This window comes from Sminthopsis crassicaudata, chromosome 2 (genome assembly GCF_048593235.1).
Source record: "Sminthopsis crassicaudata isolate SCR6 chromosome 2, ASM4859323v1, whole genome shotgun sequence".
Lineage (NCBI taxonomy): Eukaryota > Metazoa > Chordata > Mammalia > Dasyuromorphia > Dasyuridae > Sminthopsis > Sminthopsis crassicaudata.
The window spans coordinates 316,936,531-316,954,409 of record NC_133618.1 but is presented as its reverse complement, the minus strand read 5'-3'; the positions used below and the strand labels follow the sequence as shown (position 1 = coordinate 316,954,409).

The following is a 17,879-nucleotide window of genomic DNA, read 5'->3' as shown; positions in this document are numbered from 1 at the left end:
AAATCCTCTAAATTTTGTATTTACCACATAGTCTACCAATGACAGGACTGTTTCCCTAATCTACATCTGTTAGCATTACATTTAAATGCTGCATATTGACTCTTCCCATTGAATTATTTTTGCTGTGTTCGGGATTCTCTTTGAGCTCTCTGCCCTCTTTTCTCCCTTTCCCTGTTCCTTTTTGGATGAGAAAGGAGAAAAAAAGAGAAAGAGGGGGAGGAGGAAAAGGAAAGGGGAGAAAGAGGATGTGGAGAGGAAGGAGGAGAGAGAGGAAGAAGAGAAGGAGGAAGAGGAGGAGGAGGAGGAAGAGGAGGATAAATTTCAAAATTGATTATCCTTCGAGTTTCCTCCGCTAATTCCTCTTCACATAAAAGAGATTGTAATTATCAGGAATGGCCACAAGGCGTCACCTTAGTAATGTGCTAGATGATTGAAAATAAATAAAATGAAAAACGGTTAATCTTTAAAGAAAACAGGTAGATTTTTTACTGCGAATGAAGATTAGAATTCACCTTCTTAAAATCCAAATTAGTCACTGATACTAGGGTATAGAGTCAATCTACCTCATAAGGGTGTTGTAAGAAAAGTACTTTGTAAATTTTATGATTCTAGATAAATGTGAATGATGTTGAAGATAAGAATTCCAATGATGATGACAATAAGGATAACAATTGTCATCACCATCATTGTTGATGCTGTTGTATCCCTGTCCTTTTTTATTACTCTGTTTCATGTAGTAAGAGATGGATCATAACTTCAGCTTCCATGTTCTCTCATCTTTAACTGATCTTGATCCAGTAACACCCCCCTCATTCACAGCTCAGAAGATAGGTTCAATGTACCCAAAAGATGAAAGAGCAATAAATGTAGGATCAAAAGATTTGACTTTAAATACCACTTATTTTTTCTACTCATATGATTTTTAGCTAGTCACCTCACCTCTCTAGGTCTCAGTTTCCTCAATGAAGGGATTAAATTTGATGATCCCTGAAAACCCTTTCAAATTTTATTCTTAAATGACATGGGGTCAAGTTTCCAACTTGGCCACCAGTTAGTTGTGTGACTGAATTCATAACGTTTCTGAATCAATTCTCCCATTTATAAAATAGGAATAATAATACACTATCTTACCTGTGACAGGGTTCTTGTAAGAAAAACATTTTTGTTAATAACAATAGTTATTGAAGGTTTTCCAAATGCTTTACATGCCTTGGGAGGAAGTGCTTTTATTATCTCTTTAAATTTATATGAGGAAACTGAGGCAGAGAGAGAAGTTTACTGACCTGCTCAGGGTCACAGTTAGCAGATAGCTGAAGCAGAATCTAAATTCAGGTCTTCCTTATTTCACAGTCAGTGCTCTATCTTCTGTAACACGTCATTATCTTTTGTAAATAGAAAAGTACTGTATGTGAGAGAGCAGTTGTAGCTATTATTATCATACATCTTCATCTAGAGTCACTGATTGTATCTGCTTTGGGGCCATCATTGGGGACAGGATGCTGCTGTCAAGAGTTCAGCTTTGGTTCCCAGTACCCAGTTCTCTTAATAATTGAATTGGTTGTATAGGTCTAATGGGAAAGAAAGAGGAAGGTGGGAGAGAGATTTTTCTCTTTGTCTTCCCACACAGAGTATCTAATCAGACTGCTCCTTCCTCCTTCTATACTACTCCTAGCTCCCTATAGGCACCTTCAACACTGATTCCTGTATAATACTGACATATCTAAGATAGAGCTACACCTGTTTGGCCCATTTTCCTCTAAAGAAAAAAGCTTTGTCAATCTATTCCATTTTTTCCTTATCTGCAAAAGGATGGATTCTAATGATCCTTCATCTCTAAAATTCTCTTTGGTCCTCCTTACTTCTCACTGACTTATTTTGGGTTGCTTTGAGTTTTATTGAAGACTTTTTAAAAATACTTGTCATTTCTCCTATGTATTCTCACACACACACACACACACACACACACACACACACACACACACACACATAAAATCACCTCTCTTGTAACAAAGAACAACAATTAAACAAAGCCAATCATCCCAAGAAACCCCATCTGACAGCATTAGCAGCATTGTGGACCCACAACCCCTACTTCTTTATAGGAATAAAATGTAATTCATAGTAGTTCAGTTTTTGGTGTAGTCATTGTGTATATTATCCTCTTGGTTCTACTTTATTCAATCTGCATCAGTTCATACAAATATTCATTCTTATACTTCTCCCTGTAACTCATTCTACTTTTTTTGTTATTTTAACAAAATGTTTCTTTCATGATTCTGAACTTAACCATTGATGAGCATGAACATTTGTCTATATAATGATTAAAAAGAGGAACTACATAAGAAGCTAGGAATCTCCATCCTACATAAAATAAGCTTGGATTTGCTGTTGTTTAGAGGGAAGAAGATATGGAATTTGCATAGTTTTGACACTGCTCTGCATGTCAGTATCTCCTTATTAATTTTCTTCTATATCCTGTTTATTTTCTCTTTTTTGGTACTCATATGGAAAACCATTTTTAATTCACACTAGTAACAAAATAAAGCCACCAATCAATATAAAATATGATATCTTTCATGGAAATTGTTTGAGACCATCACTATTTGTCTAGAATTATACCAATAATCATTTTTTCACTTAATGGTATTTTATTTTTCCAATTATATGTAAAGATAGTTTCCAACATTCACTTTTGTAATATTTTGAGTTCCAAAATTTTTTCTGCTTCCCTTCCCTTTCCCCAAGAGAGCAAACATTCTGATCTTATGTATATTTTTTAATGATTCCTTAATGTTCTTCTGTTTCTTTTTTTTAGTATCATCCTTAACACTCTCTCATTTCTCCTTACCTCCAAAAGAAAAAAATAGCACTCCTTGTTACAATAAAGTACAGTAACATAAAACAAACTGACATATTGGCTCTGTCTGAAAATGTATACCTCATTCTACATCCATCCATCACCTGTTTTATAAGAGACGGGAATCCTGATTAGCCTTCTGGAGTTCTAATTGGCCATTGCATTGATCATAAATGATCATAGTCTTTCACAATTGTTTTCCTTTACAATTTTATAATCATTGTATAGAATATTATCCTGAATCCTTGCACCATATATTTAGTCATAAATTAAGACATGTACAGGAAGGCAAAATGTTGCTATGGATCAGATTTTTGAACATTTATGCCCAGTTCTCCCAAGAAGCATATGTAATCCTTTCCAATATCATCAATTCCATTACAAATGAATTACAGAAGATGACAGTAGAGCAAGTGCCCCAGGTAGGACTACAGTGAGTATTGATGCTATAGACTGTCCAAGTCCTAAAACCTGACTCCAGGAAAAACAAGGGTCATGAATTTATGTGTCTGTTTCATGGAATTAATGGTGTCTTTATGCTCCCAATTCAAGGTTTTGGTTGGCTGTCCAAGATCTCAAGAAACAACCTTTACAGGATGTGGCAACTCGGGTGGAAGAAATTTGGCAAGAGTTTCTGGCTCCTGGAGCCCAAAGTGCAATCAATCTGGATTCTCACAGCTATGAGAAAACAAGTCAAAATGTCAAAGACCCAGGGCGATACACATATGAGGATGCACAGGTTTGCTCATTTACCTGACTGATTCAGATGCCAGGTGTTCATTTGCCTCCTTCCCCAGGCCAACTCTTTAACAAGAGACAAAGCTACTTTGGGTAATTATTAGTTCAGATTTCACTCGTTGCAAAGCTATGGCCAAGAACTATTCAGAAAAATCACAGAATGACATTCTTAGCTTTCTATCATCCCAAGTATATTATTGGAACTAGGAAGAAGCTACATGGCATGACTACTAGGTCTTCCTCACTTGGGTTCAAGTCACAGTTCAGAAACATACTGTGTGATCCTGGGCAAATCACTTAACCTCTCTGTGCCCAAGACAACTTTGTAACACTAAAAATTATAGATGCATTGCCAATTTCCATTAACTAAGGAAGTGTATATACTAATAGAACTACCCTCTAGCCACCCAAAATCGTAATGTGACTACATTTTATTATTCTACTAGTTTGCAATTTTGCTAAATTGTAAAATCACCAAATAATAATCATAGAAATTTGTTGTCATGTTCAGATACACTAGGAACTCAGCAAACAAAGGAATTGCATACTTCTTAGTTAAAGCAGTGCTAGAACCAAGAAATAAGTTATAAGCTTACTATTTTCCAATTTATTTTTAAATAAATATTTTCCTGTTGTTTTTCTAGGGATGAGAACTAGGTACAGTGATGTAAATGGCTTGGGAAACATACTTTGCCTAATAATTTGCATTAAACTTCATAACTTAAACATCTATTTTCTTCTTCCTAAACTATATCTTTCCATTCCAAATATTACTGTTTCACTAAACATAATAAAGACTCTGGATCTTCTAGCACCAAAATGTATAATCTTGAGCTTACCAAACTATCACTAAATATATATAATGTGTGGGTGTGTATATATATATATATAATGTAATGTGTACATATATACATACACACACATATATATATATATATATATACAGAGAAAGAGAATATATGAATCAAATTTCCTCCCTTTTCAATAAATGAAAAAGTAATAGAGGGAGAGAGATAATTTAAAACTGAAAATAAAAATGGCAATTAAAAATATTTTATTAGAAGATGAGAATGAAACTAACAGTTTATAGCAAGTCATTCTTTTTTATTAAAGCTTTTTGTTTTCAAAACATATAAATGAATGTTACTACTGGGCTTATATCCCAAAGAGATATTAAAGAAGGGAAAGGGACCTGTATGTGCAAAAATGTTTGTGGCAGCCTTTTTCATAGTGGTGAGAAACTGGAAATTGAATGGATATCCAACAATTGGAGAATGGCTGGGTAAATTGTGCTATATGAATGTTATGGAATATTATTGTTCTGTAAGAAATGACCAACAGGATGAATACAGAGAGGCTTGGAGAGACTTACATCAACTGATGCTGAATGAAATGAGCAGGATCAGGAGATCATTATACACTTCAACTATATATACTATATGAGGATCAATTCTGATAGACGTGGCTATCTTTGGCAATGAGAGGATCCAAATCAGTTCCAATTGATCAGTGATGAACATAACCAGCTACAACCAGTGAAAGAACACTGGGAAATGAATGTGGACCACAACATAGCATCTACATTCTTTCTGTTATTGTTTGCTCGCATTTTTGTTTTTCTTCCCAGGTTATTTTTACCTTCTTTCTAAATCTGATTTTTCTTGTGCACAAGATAACTATATAAATATGTATACATATATTGTATTTAACATATTTAACATGTATGGGACTACCTGCCATCTAGGGGAGGGGGTTGAGGAAAGGAGGGGAAAAGTTGGAGTAGAAGTTTTTGCAAGGGTCATTGTTGAAAAATTACCCATGCATATGTTTTGTCAATGAAAATCTATAATAATAAAAAAACCATTTGCATGAATAATTTTTTAACATTGACCTTTGCAAAACCTTGTGTTCCAAATTTTCCCCCTTCCTCCCCATCCCCCCATTTGGCAAGTAATCCAATATATATTAAACATGTTAAATATATATATATATATGTTAAATCCAATATATGTATACATAATTATACAATTATAATACTGCACAAGAAAAAATCAGATCAAAAAGGGAAAAATGAGAAACAAAACAAAATGCAAGAAAACAACCACAAAAAGAGTGAAAATGCTGTTGTGATCCACACTTAGTCCTCCCTCTGGGGGTAGATGGCTCTCTTCATCACAAGATCATAGGAACTGGCCTCAATCATCTCATTGTTGAAAAGAGCCACATCCATCAGAATTGATCTTCATATAATCTTCTTATCATGTACAATGATCTCCTGATTCTGCTCACTTCACTTAGCTTCAGTCTAGTCCTCTCTAAAGTCAGCTTGATCATCATTTCTTACAGAACAATACTATTCCATAACATTGATATACTATAACTTATTCAGCCATTCTCCAACTGATGGGCATCCACTCAGTTTCCAGTTTCTAGAAACACGCAAAAAGCTGCCACAAATACCTTTGTACATATGGGTCTCTTTCCTTCCTTTATAATTTCTTTAGGATATAAGCCTAGTAGAAGCACTGCTGGATCAAAGGTATGCACAGTTTGATAGACCTTTGGGCATAGTTCCAAATTGCTCTCCAGAATGATTGAATAAGTTCACAACTCCACCAATAATGTATCAGTATTCCAGTTTTTCCATATCCCCTCCAACGTTTTTCATTATCTTTTCCTGTCATCTTAGCTAATCTGAAAGGTATGTAGTGGTACCTCAGAGTTGTCTTGTCTTAATTTAGCTAGTCATTCTTGAGACTTGGCTTCAGTGACCATTTTGGGGTCCCCAATCACTAATTTTCAGTTGAGTTTTCTGAACTGTACATTCATCTACCATATTGCTTTAAGGAAAAATATCATTGACAGGAGGAGTATTAGGTTCCTTGGTCAAGTCAAGTCAACAGCATTTATAAAATATCTACTATGTTTCGGGCACTACATACTAAGTGCTAAGTATGCAAAAAAAGACAAAACACTGCCTTTGTCTTCAAGGAGCTCACGGTCTAATAGGAAGACAAGATGCAAATAACATGTAAAATACTAGATATGCAGAATAAATTGGAGATCATTTTAGAAAGAAGGAAGGGATTAAGAAAGGAGCAAGAAAGGCTTCTTGTAGAAGGTTGGGCTTTAGCGGTTTGCACCAAGGTCGGGCTGAAGAGAATATCCTTGGCCCAACCACACCAAATGGACAACATTGCTGATTCAAGGAATCCCAGCATCTTTTGCTCTACCCCTGTCATGAATAAATGTCTATTCTAGGCTGGTTTTCATTCTTTTGTTTCTTGTCTACTTGTTTCATATAATCAGACTTAGGTCTCCTTTCCAAAATACCATGTTGTGACCTAGTAAAGGATATTTTTGAATGAAAAAGTTGGGGAACAGGTTGATATTATTCAGTAGGATAGCCTACTATAAAATCCCTACAGGGAACATTTGAAGCAGAATCTTTCATGGTCTATCTTTAAGCCAAAACATAAAGAGTATAAGACCAGAATTATACTAGGTCACTTTAGTCATTCAGCCCAGTACTCTAAGGTCATTCACACATTTCAGCAAATCCTTGAACTGATGGAGACTGGCTCAGATTATAACCATCACTCACTTTATTACACTTTATTATTCTTTTTAAGGTCTTTCACAGATTCTAGATCCAGCACTCTATTCAGTGGTCTACCTAGTTGCCTCTTACCTAGCTTCCTTGTTAGGGAAATAAAGACATCTGTGTTTTTTTCTTTATTCAAATTCATAGATACTCTAAAATTATCCATGGTCTTCAGCTTAAGACCATGATTTTGTTTCTTTTAATGTGTGAATATCACTGTTGCCCTCAGACTATACATATGTTATCTATCACTCTCATTAAATAACTGACTTATACTTATTCATAGATGCTTTTGATATCTTTTTTCTTCCATTTTTTGCACAAAATTCATCACTTATAAATACATTGTAGTTTACTCTTAGCAACTATATGTTTTCCATTGTGTTTTAGCTTATCCTTCTGAACAGCAGAACATTAGAAGAGTATTAGCAATACTAGTAGAATATGAGATGGACTTTGCAACAGGCATGTAGTTTGAGATCACTTAAGGTACCACAATTTCAAAATTTCTCCTACCCAATTCTGGGCCACTATCATTATCTGTCCCAGATATATAGAATATACATATACATATATAGGCATGTACATATATATATATATATATATATATATACACACACACACATGTGGGCACACTGTGTGTATGCATATGTGTATATAGACTATATCACTATATATGCGCTATATTCTGTATCACCATACATGTGTCATACATGTTTCAAAAATATGGGAGATTTGAAGAATAGGGTTAGTCCGACACGAAATTTTTGATGAACCTTTCCTGTTTTGCAATGTTCACTCCTTCCCTCTCTAAATATGTACATGCCTTTTCATCAGTAAGTAGTATGTTTTATAATTTTGCCATGAATCAAAATCAGGTTCACTGTATTTTAGTAAGAAGGCTTTGGCTTTCCTTTTTGAAAAATAGATCATTTATTTTTCTCAACAATGACATCTTTCCTCTTTTCCAAGATTTTTCAAATTTCATCAAAAGCCACTCAGTCAGTCAGTTAACTTCTTTAAGTTCTTTTGGAATTATAGGAAACTATTATCTGATGCTGGTACATAGAGCTCTTTGAGGACACTTTCTTATTTTTACACACTTATATTTCAATGATCCAGTAATCTTCTTTGATCTTCTCAGTGTGAAGATCTTTTTTCCTCACTAAATAAAAAAGAAGGAAAATAAGAATTGAATAGTTGTTGTTTCTCTCCATTTCCCATTATTGTCAAGCCAGTCACTCTAACATCCCCACCTTGGCCAAAAGAGCCAAAAATGAAAAAAGCCCCTTTCTTTTCCTTAGCATTCAAAGTCTGAGCTTTAGTTTCCCAGTTAGATGGCACAGAGGATAGAGCACTAGGCTTGAATCAGAAAGTGTTTAAATGAATTTAAATCCAACTGCAGATAATTACTAGCTGTGTAACTCTGGTAAACTCATATCACTCTATTTGCCTCAGTTTCCCTCTGTGTAAAATGGCCCAAAGAAAGAAATGTCAAATCCCTCTCATATCTTTGCCAAAAAACTGTCCAAATGGGTCACAAATAATCAGACATGACTGAAACAACTGAACAATAGCCAACCACTCATGGTGTCCCTTAGCAAAGAGTTCTTGTTGTTAATCATCCTTTTATGGGAGTTGGAGATAAGGATAGATAAAAAAAGTTTTGTATTTATTCCAGAGGTCAGTTGTCTCCTTTATGCATCTGCTCTAGCAAATAACTCTGGGTGTAGAATACCTAAATATCAGTATGGATTTAGCCTGTGAGGAGATAACTATCTACATGCACAGCTGGTTGCTGTCTTTCTTGATGTCCTTCCAAGACCTTTTTCTCTGTGTGCATATTTAACAGAGGCCAGTGCTCCTAAGATTACCAACTGCTCCATCTTTTGAAAAAGTATTCTCATACATAACATCATGGTGCCATTTACCATTTCCAATGCTGAGAAATTTTAGAACATTATTCTTTTCCCTAAACATGAACCTAATGGGTACAAATATATACACACATACTAGTAAACCAAAGACCAAACTTTGGCTAAAATTCATAGCAAAAAGGGAATAATCTTAAATTAATGTATTATGCTTTTGTTTAGTCTTCTGTTCTAAAGACTAATTGTTAATGGCCTTCTACAAAGTATTTAAAAAAGACATTCATGATATCACATAAACAAAATGAATACTTATGGGCTGAATATTATTGTAGCTAGCTGCTACAATATTTGGAAATGCTTGAATAATCATACAACAGCTTTTTTGATTAATGGATTGGTGATAATCTAAAGGGAAGTTTCTACTACCAGACTGCAGAACTTTTAAACCTATTGTATTAAAATTTTAATCAGAGATTTAGATAGGAGCATAGCATATGTAGTTATTTTTATTAAATAGCATAATTATTAAATTTGAGAATGATATGAATCTGAGGCAGGTAGCCTCATAAATAAAATATTGACCCTGAAATAGGAAAACATGAAGTCCAGACACTTACTAGCTAGATGAGCCTGGAGAAGTCATTTACTCCTATTTGTCTTGGTTTCCTTATCTGTAAAACAAATTGGAGAAGAAAATGGCAAAATACTCCAGTATCTTTACCTAGAAAACCCCAAATTGGGTCACGAACAACAATAACAATTAATATAGTGGAAGACACAATTGGGAATCAAAGACAGGAGCAATGGACCAAATTGGATGGGATGAAATTACATAAGGATAAATATAAAGTTCTATACTGTATTTAGGGTAACAATTAACTATAGATTAGAGAAAGCATAACTACATAGAGGATAACATTTTTAAAAAGACTTGTCTTTTTTAAGGTACTATAATCTTAATATATGTCAGCAATATAACAAGATCACTTAAGAAAAGATAATGATATGAAATGATGGTATCCAAAATAAGGGAAAGAATCCCACAGTGCCTTTACCTGAAAATGCCATACCTGGAGTGTTGTATACAGTTTGGGAACACAATTTTTGAAAAGGTTGAGGTTAACAAGTTTGGGTTGCTTTAGCTATAAATTGGATCCTAAGTCAAACTACACCCCAGTTTTCTAAAACTAGCCATACCTCAGACTGAACTTTGTTGTTTTTAGGCACCCTCTAGCAACTTAGAAAATTGTTTTTTATTCAGGAAATAATAATCAACTCATATTACCACTGCTACTGGGAAAACATAATTTTCTAAAAACATATATATATATGTTTTTAGAAAAAATACATATATATATATGTTTTTAGAAAAAATACATATATATAAACATATATATATATATATATATATATATATATATATATATATATATATATATATATATATATATATATATATATATAAAACATACAAGCTAAGTGCGCTAAAGTGTGGCCCAAAGCAGGTTAAAAGATGACACAATTAACAAAATATATAAAAATATAACAACAACAACAACAACAAAAAACAAACAAACAAACAAAACCAACCTTTTTTGTTCAGTTATTTTTCAGTCATATCTGACTCTTCATGATCCCATTTGGGTTTTTCTAATCAAAGATGCTGGAGTGTTTAGCATTTCCACCTCCAACTCATTTTACATATAAGGAAACTGAGGCAGATTGGATTAAATGACTCATCCAAGTTCATACACCTATGAAGTGTCTGAGGACATTTTTTGTACTCAGGTCTTTCTGATTCCAGGCCTATGTGCTCTAGTAAGTGCCTGATTTGAATTCAGTTCCTCCTGACTCCAGAGTTGCTCTATCCACTATGCTAATTGCCCACAACAAAGCATAGATATTGTTGATTTGTGGTTTTCTAAGTCATTACATCATACATCGTCCACAAGGATCCTTATGAGTGATTTAGTGGCACTGTTTCTATTTATTTGATATTATTAGTCCACTGCCTGATGTCTCCACTAATAATACTTCTGAGATTCCTATGATTCTGAGTCTTAGGCTGCCTAAATAAAACTTCTCTTCTCTGGCCACCAAATCCTATTCTCTTATAATGATCCATGACATTCTTTTTCCTTCCAGATCCTTGTTCAGTTCCTCCCTTTCTTTTCCACTGTGCACTTTGGAAACTTGTTTCAACAAACTGCCTTTCATATTAGAACCCTTCCTCTCATACCGCTCTCCTTACACTCATAAAAATCTGGCTTGCTAAGAGAACATAGCCTGAATATAATAATAACAAGGTTTGCAAAGTGATTATATTATCACTTATTATATTATGTGTATGTGCATATATGAATTCCATCTGATATGTCCTCACAAGTATCCTAAGAAATAGGTACTATTATTATCCTCATTTAGGTAGCAAAATAGTTGAGAACACTGGACCTGGATTCAAGATCTGGTTTCAAATCTAGTCGTAAGCTCTTAACAGTTGTGTGCCCTCGGCAAGCCATTTACTTCTGTCTGCCTCAGTTTCCTCTGCTATAAAATGAGTTTAATAATAGTATCTCCCCTTTACATGAGCAGATACAAAGTGAAATGTACTATACATAAAATAACAATATTGTGAGATGATCATCTGTGAATGACTTTGCTATTCTCAGAAATATAATGATCCAAGACAATTCTGAAAGACTTGATGAAATGTTATCCGTACTCAGAGAAAGAACTGATAGGGTCTGAATGAAGATTGACATGTTTTTTACTTTATTTTTCTTGAGTATTTTTCAGGGGGGAGTCTATGTATTTTTTACATGGCAATTATGGAAATATGGAAATGACTACACACTTGCTTGTCTTTTCATTGAGGGAGGATGGGGGGAGGAAGAGAGAGAATTTGGAACTCATAGTTTTAAAAACAAATATTTAGAAATTGTTTTTATATGCAACTGGCAAAAAATAAATACTAAACAAAATTTAGAAAGAAAATATAGTAATAGTACCTTCCAAGGTTATTGTGAGAATCAAAGGAGATAATATTTGTAAAGCATTTAATTCCTTGAATATAGTAGGGCCTTAAAATGCCTTTATCTTCTTTCCTGCCTTCCTTTTATTTTTTCTTCCTTCTGTCTTCCCTTCTTTCTTTCCTCTTTCCATTCCTTCCTTCTTTCTTTCCTTCTGAGATAAAGAAACTTAGTTTGAGAGGGGTTGAGTGAATTGCCCAGGGTCACACAGTTAGGAAATTTATTAGACAATATTTGAAATCAGGTCTTCATAACTCTAGAAAATCTCTATCTGCTTTGCCACCTGGTTAAGGTATAAAGTAAAATTCTCTAATATCAGGAAATCCATCAGAGCAGGAATATGCATGTTTCTTACTGCTTTTAGACCCTTTCCCTACAACTTCAACTCAGCAAATTCTGTTCCTTTGCAGTTCAAAATATCAAGATGTCTTATCCTAATTCCCTCCTTCCTCTCTGCCTCTTGGAAATCCTGTATTACTTTTAGGGTTCAGTTTAAGTTCTGCCTCCTTCGAGAAAACGTTCCTGTTCTTCAATTGCTAGTGCTCCTCCTCCACCAATTATTTTAAATTTGTTTTATATATTTGCTTGATAGAAATAGTGCATTCTGGGGCAGCTAGGTGGTACAGTGGATAGAGCACCAACTCTGAAGTCAGGAGGACCTGAATTCAACATGGGCCTCAGACACTTAATACTTCAAAGCTGTGTGAACCTGGGCAAGTCATTTAACCCCAATTGCCTCAGCAAAAATAAATAGTGTATACTTTGTTCTTTCCCCTCATCCCACCCCACTAAAACATAGACTATAAATTTCAAACTGAAATTATCTCACTTTGTTATGATATCCCTACCATTTAGTAGAGTGTCTAGCAGATAGTGGGTTCTTAATAAATGCTTGTTGATGTTTTAATTGACTAAGGATTATAATCAAATTAGAAATCTATCTAATTATCTTTGACAATGGACAACTAAATAAAATTCCCTTACATATATTTGCCAAGTTCTTTTTTCTGCATATATATATATATATATATATATATATATATATATATATATATATATATATATATATATATGTATTTAGCTATAGTATATAAGCAAAGTGATGCTATGTAGAAAGGATTTATTCTTCTCAGGAGACCTTATATAAGACCTCCCCCAAAAGAATGCATGAATGAGTTAAAAATAAGGAAAGAACATTGTGTTCAGAAATAAATGGATCAGGACAGAAGTGTAGTAAACGGTGATTTTGAGTTTTTCAGATAATTCTAACATTCTTTGGTTGTTTATGATCCAAATTTGGATCAAGGAGGTGATGATAAAGAAAAGCTTCATGTAAACACATGCACTCGTAGGCACATCCAACAGAACATCCAACTTCAGTAAGTGCTTTTCACTCCAAAAGACCATCTCCAAATGAGTAATAGAGCCTCAAAATACTTTCTAGTGTATACTCTATGAAGATTATTTCATAGCTTATTTAATCTTTATAATCTTCTTTTGTAGTGAATAGAGCTCTTTTGGAGTTCTGCTTCTGATATCCATCAGCTGTGTGACTTTCTCAATGCTCCATGAAACTTGGGGACTCTCTTAAATAATAAGTGGGGAAGAGGTGCAGATATTCATTTCCTTAAAGTAATTCCAGATACTAATGAAATATTAGGACAAATCCAGGGCTTAGCATAATGCTATAGAAACATAGTAAAATATTTGTAGAAATAAAGACTTCTTATTTAATTATAGCCTTTAATCCATCAAAAACTAAACAAAAATCTTTAAATAAGCAATATTTAAAAGCAAGAGCATAACCAAAAGTCAGTTCTAGACTCTTATTTCCAATCTAGTCTAGCAGGTATTTATTATTACTATCCAGGCATTTCAGTCATATCTGGCTTTTTGTAACCCCAATTAGGGTTTCTTGAGAAAAATATTGGAGTGGCTTGCTATTTCCTTTTCCAGCTCATTTTGCAGATATGGTAACTGAGGCAAACAGGATGAAGTAAATGGCCCAGGATCACATATCTGGTGAGTGTCTAAAGCCAAATTTCAACTCAGGAAGATGAATCTTCCAGACTTCAAGATCAGTACTCTATCCACTGAGCCAAATACTGTCCTTAGGTATTTATTAAGTGATGACTAGTATGAGATAACTATGTGGCACAATGGATTGGAGCTTTGTATTTGAAGTGAGGAAGAGCTGGGTTCAAATCCCACTTCAAATACTTGTGAGCCAAAGGAAGGGGGTACCTACCTTACAGAATTCTTATGAGGAACAAATGAAATTTATATGTATATATAAGATTTTTGAGAACTTAAGGGACTAGCTTTATTATATAAAAATATCTCCTTGGCCTTTGATAGGCCAACTTTGGCTTTATCATGCCCAGTTATAGGCTTATCACAGTGTTCCTTGGACATCTTTAACCATACTATGTCTCCCCCATCCTCTTCCATTTCTCTTGTATGTAATCTTCCACAATTAGAATCTGAATTTAGTAATAATGGAAATGTCTAGTATTCTTTTATCTGTATCCCCAGGCTTCAGCACAGTGCCAAGGCATATAGTGCTTAATAACTGTTCTGTCTGCCTTTCTAGCTAGCTAACTAAATATTTATGTCACTAGTTACTAGCTATAAAGGAATAGCAAACCTTGATCAGCAAAGGTCAGCATCACCACTACTTCTTTCCCTTGCCATGTCAATAGAATGAAAACTGAATATCTTGGGTAGGGCAGAATCGGGGATCAGCTGCCTCTATTATGATAAAGACCAGTAGGCAAGTACCCACTAGAACAGTTCCAACTCAGGACAAACATTTAAGGAATTAACTTTACTACCATATGAAATAGCATATACTAATATTGGAAAGTGAGTGGTCTGTAGAGAGAATTCATTAGCATTACAGATCCATTTAGGAAAGATTCCCTCTGCACATTGTTTTGGATCCATTTTTATAGCTAAGTTAATTGCCCATGTTTTTCTGTGGAAATATTTCATAAGGCACATTATCTGTGTGGGGCCAGAGTTCTGTTCTTTCATACTGTTGGTCAGTATAACCTTTTCTAAAGTTCTATGGACTATAATTTGATCTCTCTTCCCTCAGACATATTTCTATTTCATGGGCCCCAAGATTATTTCTAGGAACTTTAAAGTCTGATCTCGTAACTTTTCTTATCTTCAACATACTTCTCCATGAAACAGGAGTGATTATACCTTACCCATGTACTTTATGGAGTTGTCTAAAAGATAATCCTGAAAGTGTGTTTAGTAGGTAAAAAGTAAATTCAAGAAACAAAATTAATGGAGAAGATAAAAATAATAACCTAGATATTTCCCAAGAATATTCCTCTGTTCAATAGGAAACATTTCTAAAACCTACTGCTGTGGATATCTTTGGAAAAGAGCCCATGGGTAAAAAAATTTGGCTCCTATGTGTAACATGCCCTCCTGGCAGTTACAATTACTACTCTGTCCTAGGCCCAACAGAGTACCTTTGACCACTGACTTTTGCAGTGTCAACTTTACCCGGCTCTCCTCCTCTGAGGCCTTCAAAGATTTCTGGCCACAATTTCTTGAATCTATAGTTTAATAACCGGTAGCACACTCAAGAACAGCCACGTGTAATCTTAAAAGCCTTTATTATACCTACTCACATAATGCCCTGACTTGATGCCCTGACTTGTTGGTTCCCTAGTGAACACCTGGTCTGAAGACCCACGTGTTCACTACCAAACTCCTTACCTCTCTCTGCTATCCATCAACTTGGCTTGGCTTGGCTGCCCCCGGCTAGGGAGCCAGGTTAAAGAGCGCCAGGTTAAAGAGAGCGACTACTGTCTGTAGTGGGCTTATAAAGGGCCTGTGAGGTCACACACACACAGCCAACCAGCGAGAGAGCCATCACCCATTATGAAGCTATCTCAATATGGCCAGGATCCCACCCACAGGGAAGTCCTATATCCACAGAGAATACTTCTGGAGCACTCAAATCTCCTATTGCACTGTGCCTGCCCATTTAAAGGACCCTTACACCTATATATAAGACTGAATCGACTGAACAATAAATTGAATCCAGAAGTATATAGGAGAGTGCCTGGATTGTTTTTGTGAAACTTTTAAAAGTCTTTATCCTTATTGAAACAAAGGCCTATCTTTGAAAAAATTATATTTAAAGTATAACCTTATTTTTATTAATGCCTTTTGTTTTTTGCATTACATTAATTTTCAAATATATTAATTTCTCATCAAACCAGCTCTTATGAAGATTAAGAGAGATAAAGAAGGCACTTTTTTCAAATTGACCAAAACATTAATAATAGCTAACATTGATATGGCACTTGCTATGTGCTGGACACTGTACTAAACACTTTATAATTATTATCTCATTTGATTTTCACAAGAGCTCTAGAAGATATGTTATCATTATCTCCATTTTACATATCTATAAAAATATTTTGAGATATATAGTATTTCTATCTTTTCCCTCTTTGGGAAGAGATGTCTAGTACTGGAGTCTATGGGTCAAAGAATTGGACATTTTATTCACTTCTTATAGAATAATTCCAAATAGCTCTCCAGAATGGACCAATTCACAATTTCACCAACAGTGTATTCATAGGAAAGCTCCATTACTCATCAGGTAATGTATGATTGATGATGAGGGTTTGTACCAGAATGGTGACAGATGTGTATTCTATGGGTTACAACCATACATTACTTGATAAGTAAGTCTTGACTATTGCTATAGCTTGCTTGTTAGTCTGCTTGCCACTAGTCTCTCCTTATTCCAGCTCATCTATTATTCAGCTGTCAAAGTAATCTTATTTCCCCACTCAGTAAACTTAAAAGAGTCCCTATCACCTCCAAGATCAAATACAAAATCCTCTCTTTAATATTCAAATCTCTTTAGAATTCAAAGGGCAAAGCTTCCATGGGCCAAAAATCCAAAGTCCTCCCTGAACTTTCTAGTCTTTTTACACCTTAAACCTCCTCATATACTCTTCAATCTGTTGATGCTGGGTTCCTTGCTATTCTGCGAAGGCACTCCATTGGTTCACTTTGGGAATTTTCACCAGCCGTTCCCCAGGTCCGAAATATTCTACCTCCTAATCTCTGCCCTGGCTTTCTTCAAATCCTTTCCCAAAATCCTATATTTTATAGGAAGCCTTCCTTTAATTTTAATTCCCTTCCTCTGTTGATTACTTTTTATTTAATCCTTTGTATGTTATAGCTTGTTTGTACTTATTTGTTTGCAAGTTGTCTCCCCCATTAGATTGTGATGGGGGAGGACTCTCTTTTGTCCTTTTTATATCCAGTGCTTAGTGCCAGCCTCAACGGTTATTGACTGACTACAAAGAAGTGAAGTGGAGGATCACTTCAAAGGCAATGAAGAATCATATGATAGGGTAAATAGGTTGCAAAACATTACAGATAAGGAATTTACATAGGAAAAGCTGGGTAAAAGACTTAATATAAGAAATGTATATTCAAAATGAATGGGCAATTCATTCATGAAAATGGAGGATTATCAATTAAATCATTTACTGATCTCACAATCTCAAGAGAATAAATGGAAAGCCTCCTGCACATTAGATTGAATATTTACTGGCAAATTATAGTTCATGGATAAGAGTGGCATAGGATGGGCTAATTTTCATAGGTTATAATCTGTCTTACCTGAAGAAATATCTAAAACAATGAGATGACAGACTATTAATATATTAAAGCCTAAATATAAAGGGACAGTGGTCTCCATCACTTGAAGATATAAAATTGCATAGAGA

General features: G+C 34.6%; 1 protein-coding gene and 1 long non-coding RNA gene across 3 annotated transcripts in view; one reads left to right on the top strand and one right to left on the bottom strand.

Annotated features, from left to right (window-relative positions):
• The window catches only part of RGS6 (regulator of G protein signaling 6), a 657,670-nt gene that overhangs the window by 572,870 nt on the left and 66,921 nt on the right, over positions 1-17,879 (top strand). For both annotated transcript variants that reach the window (XM_074290125.1, XM_074290124.1), the window contains exon 15: positions 3,410-3,596. In XM_074290125.1, coding sequence (XP_074146226.1) covers positions 3,410-3,596 — 187 coding nt within the window. The remainder of the gene's footprint in view (positions 1-3,409; positions 3,597-17,879) is intronic.
• Positions 8,282-15,909, bottom strand: LOC141553477 (uncharacterized). Its single transcript, XR_012485467.1, has 3 exons — positions 15,841-15,909; positions 9,691-9,744; positions 8,282-8,364 (listed from the first exon to the last, which is right to left on the bottom strand). It is a non-coding gene; the product is annotated as an uncharacterized LOC141553477 (long non-coding RNA).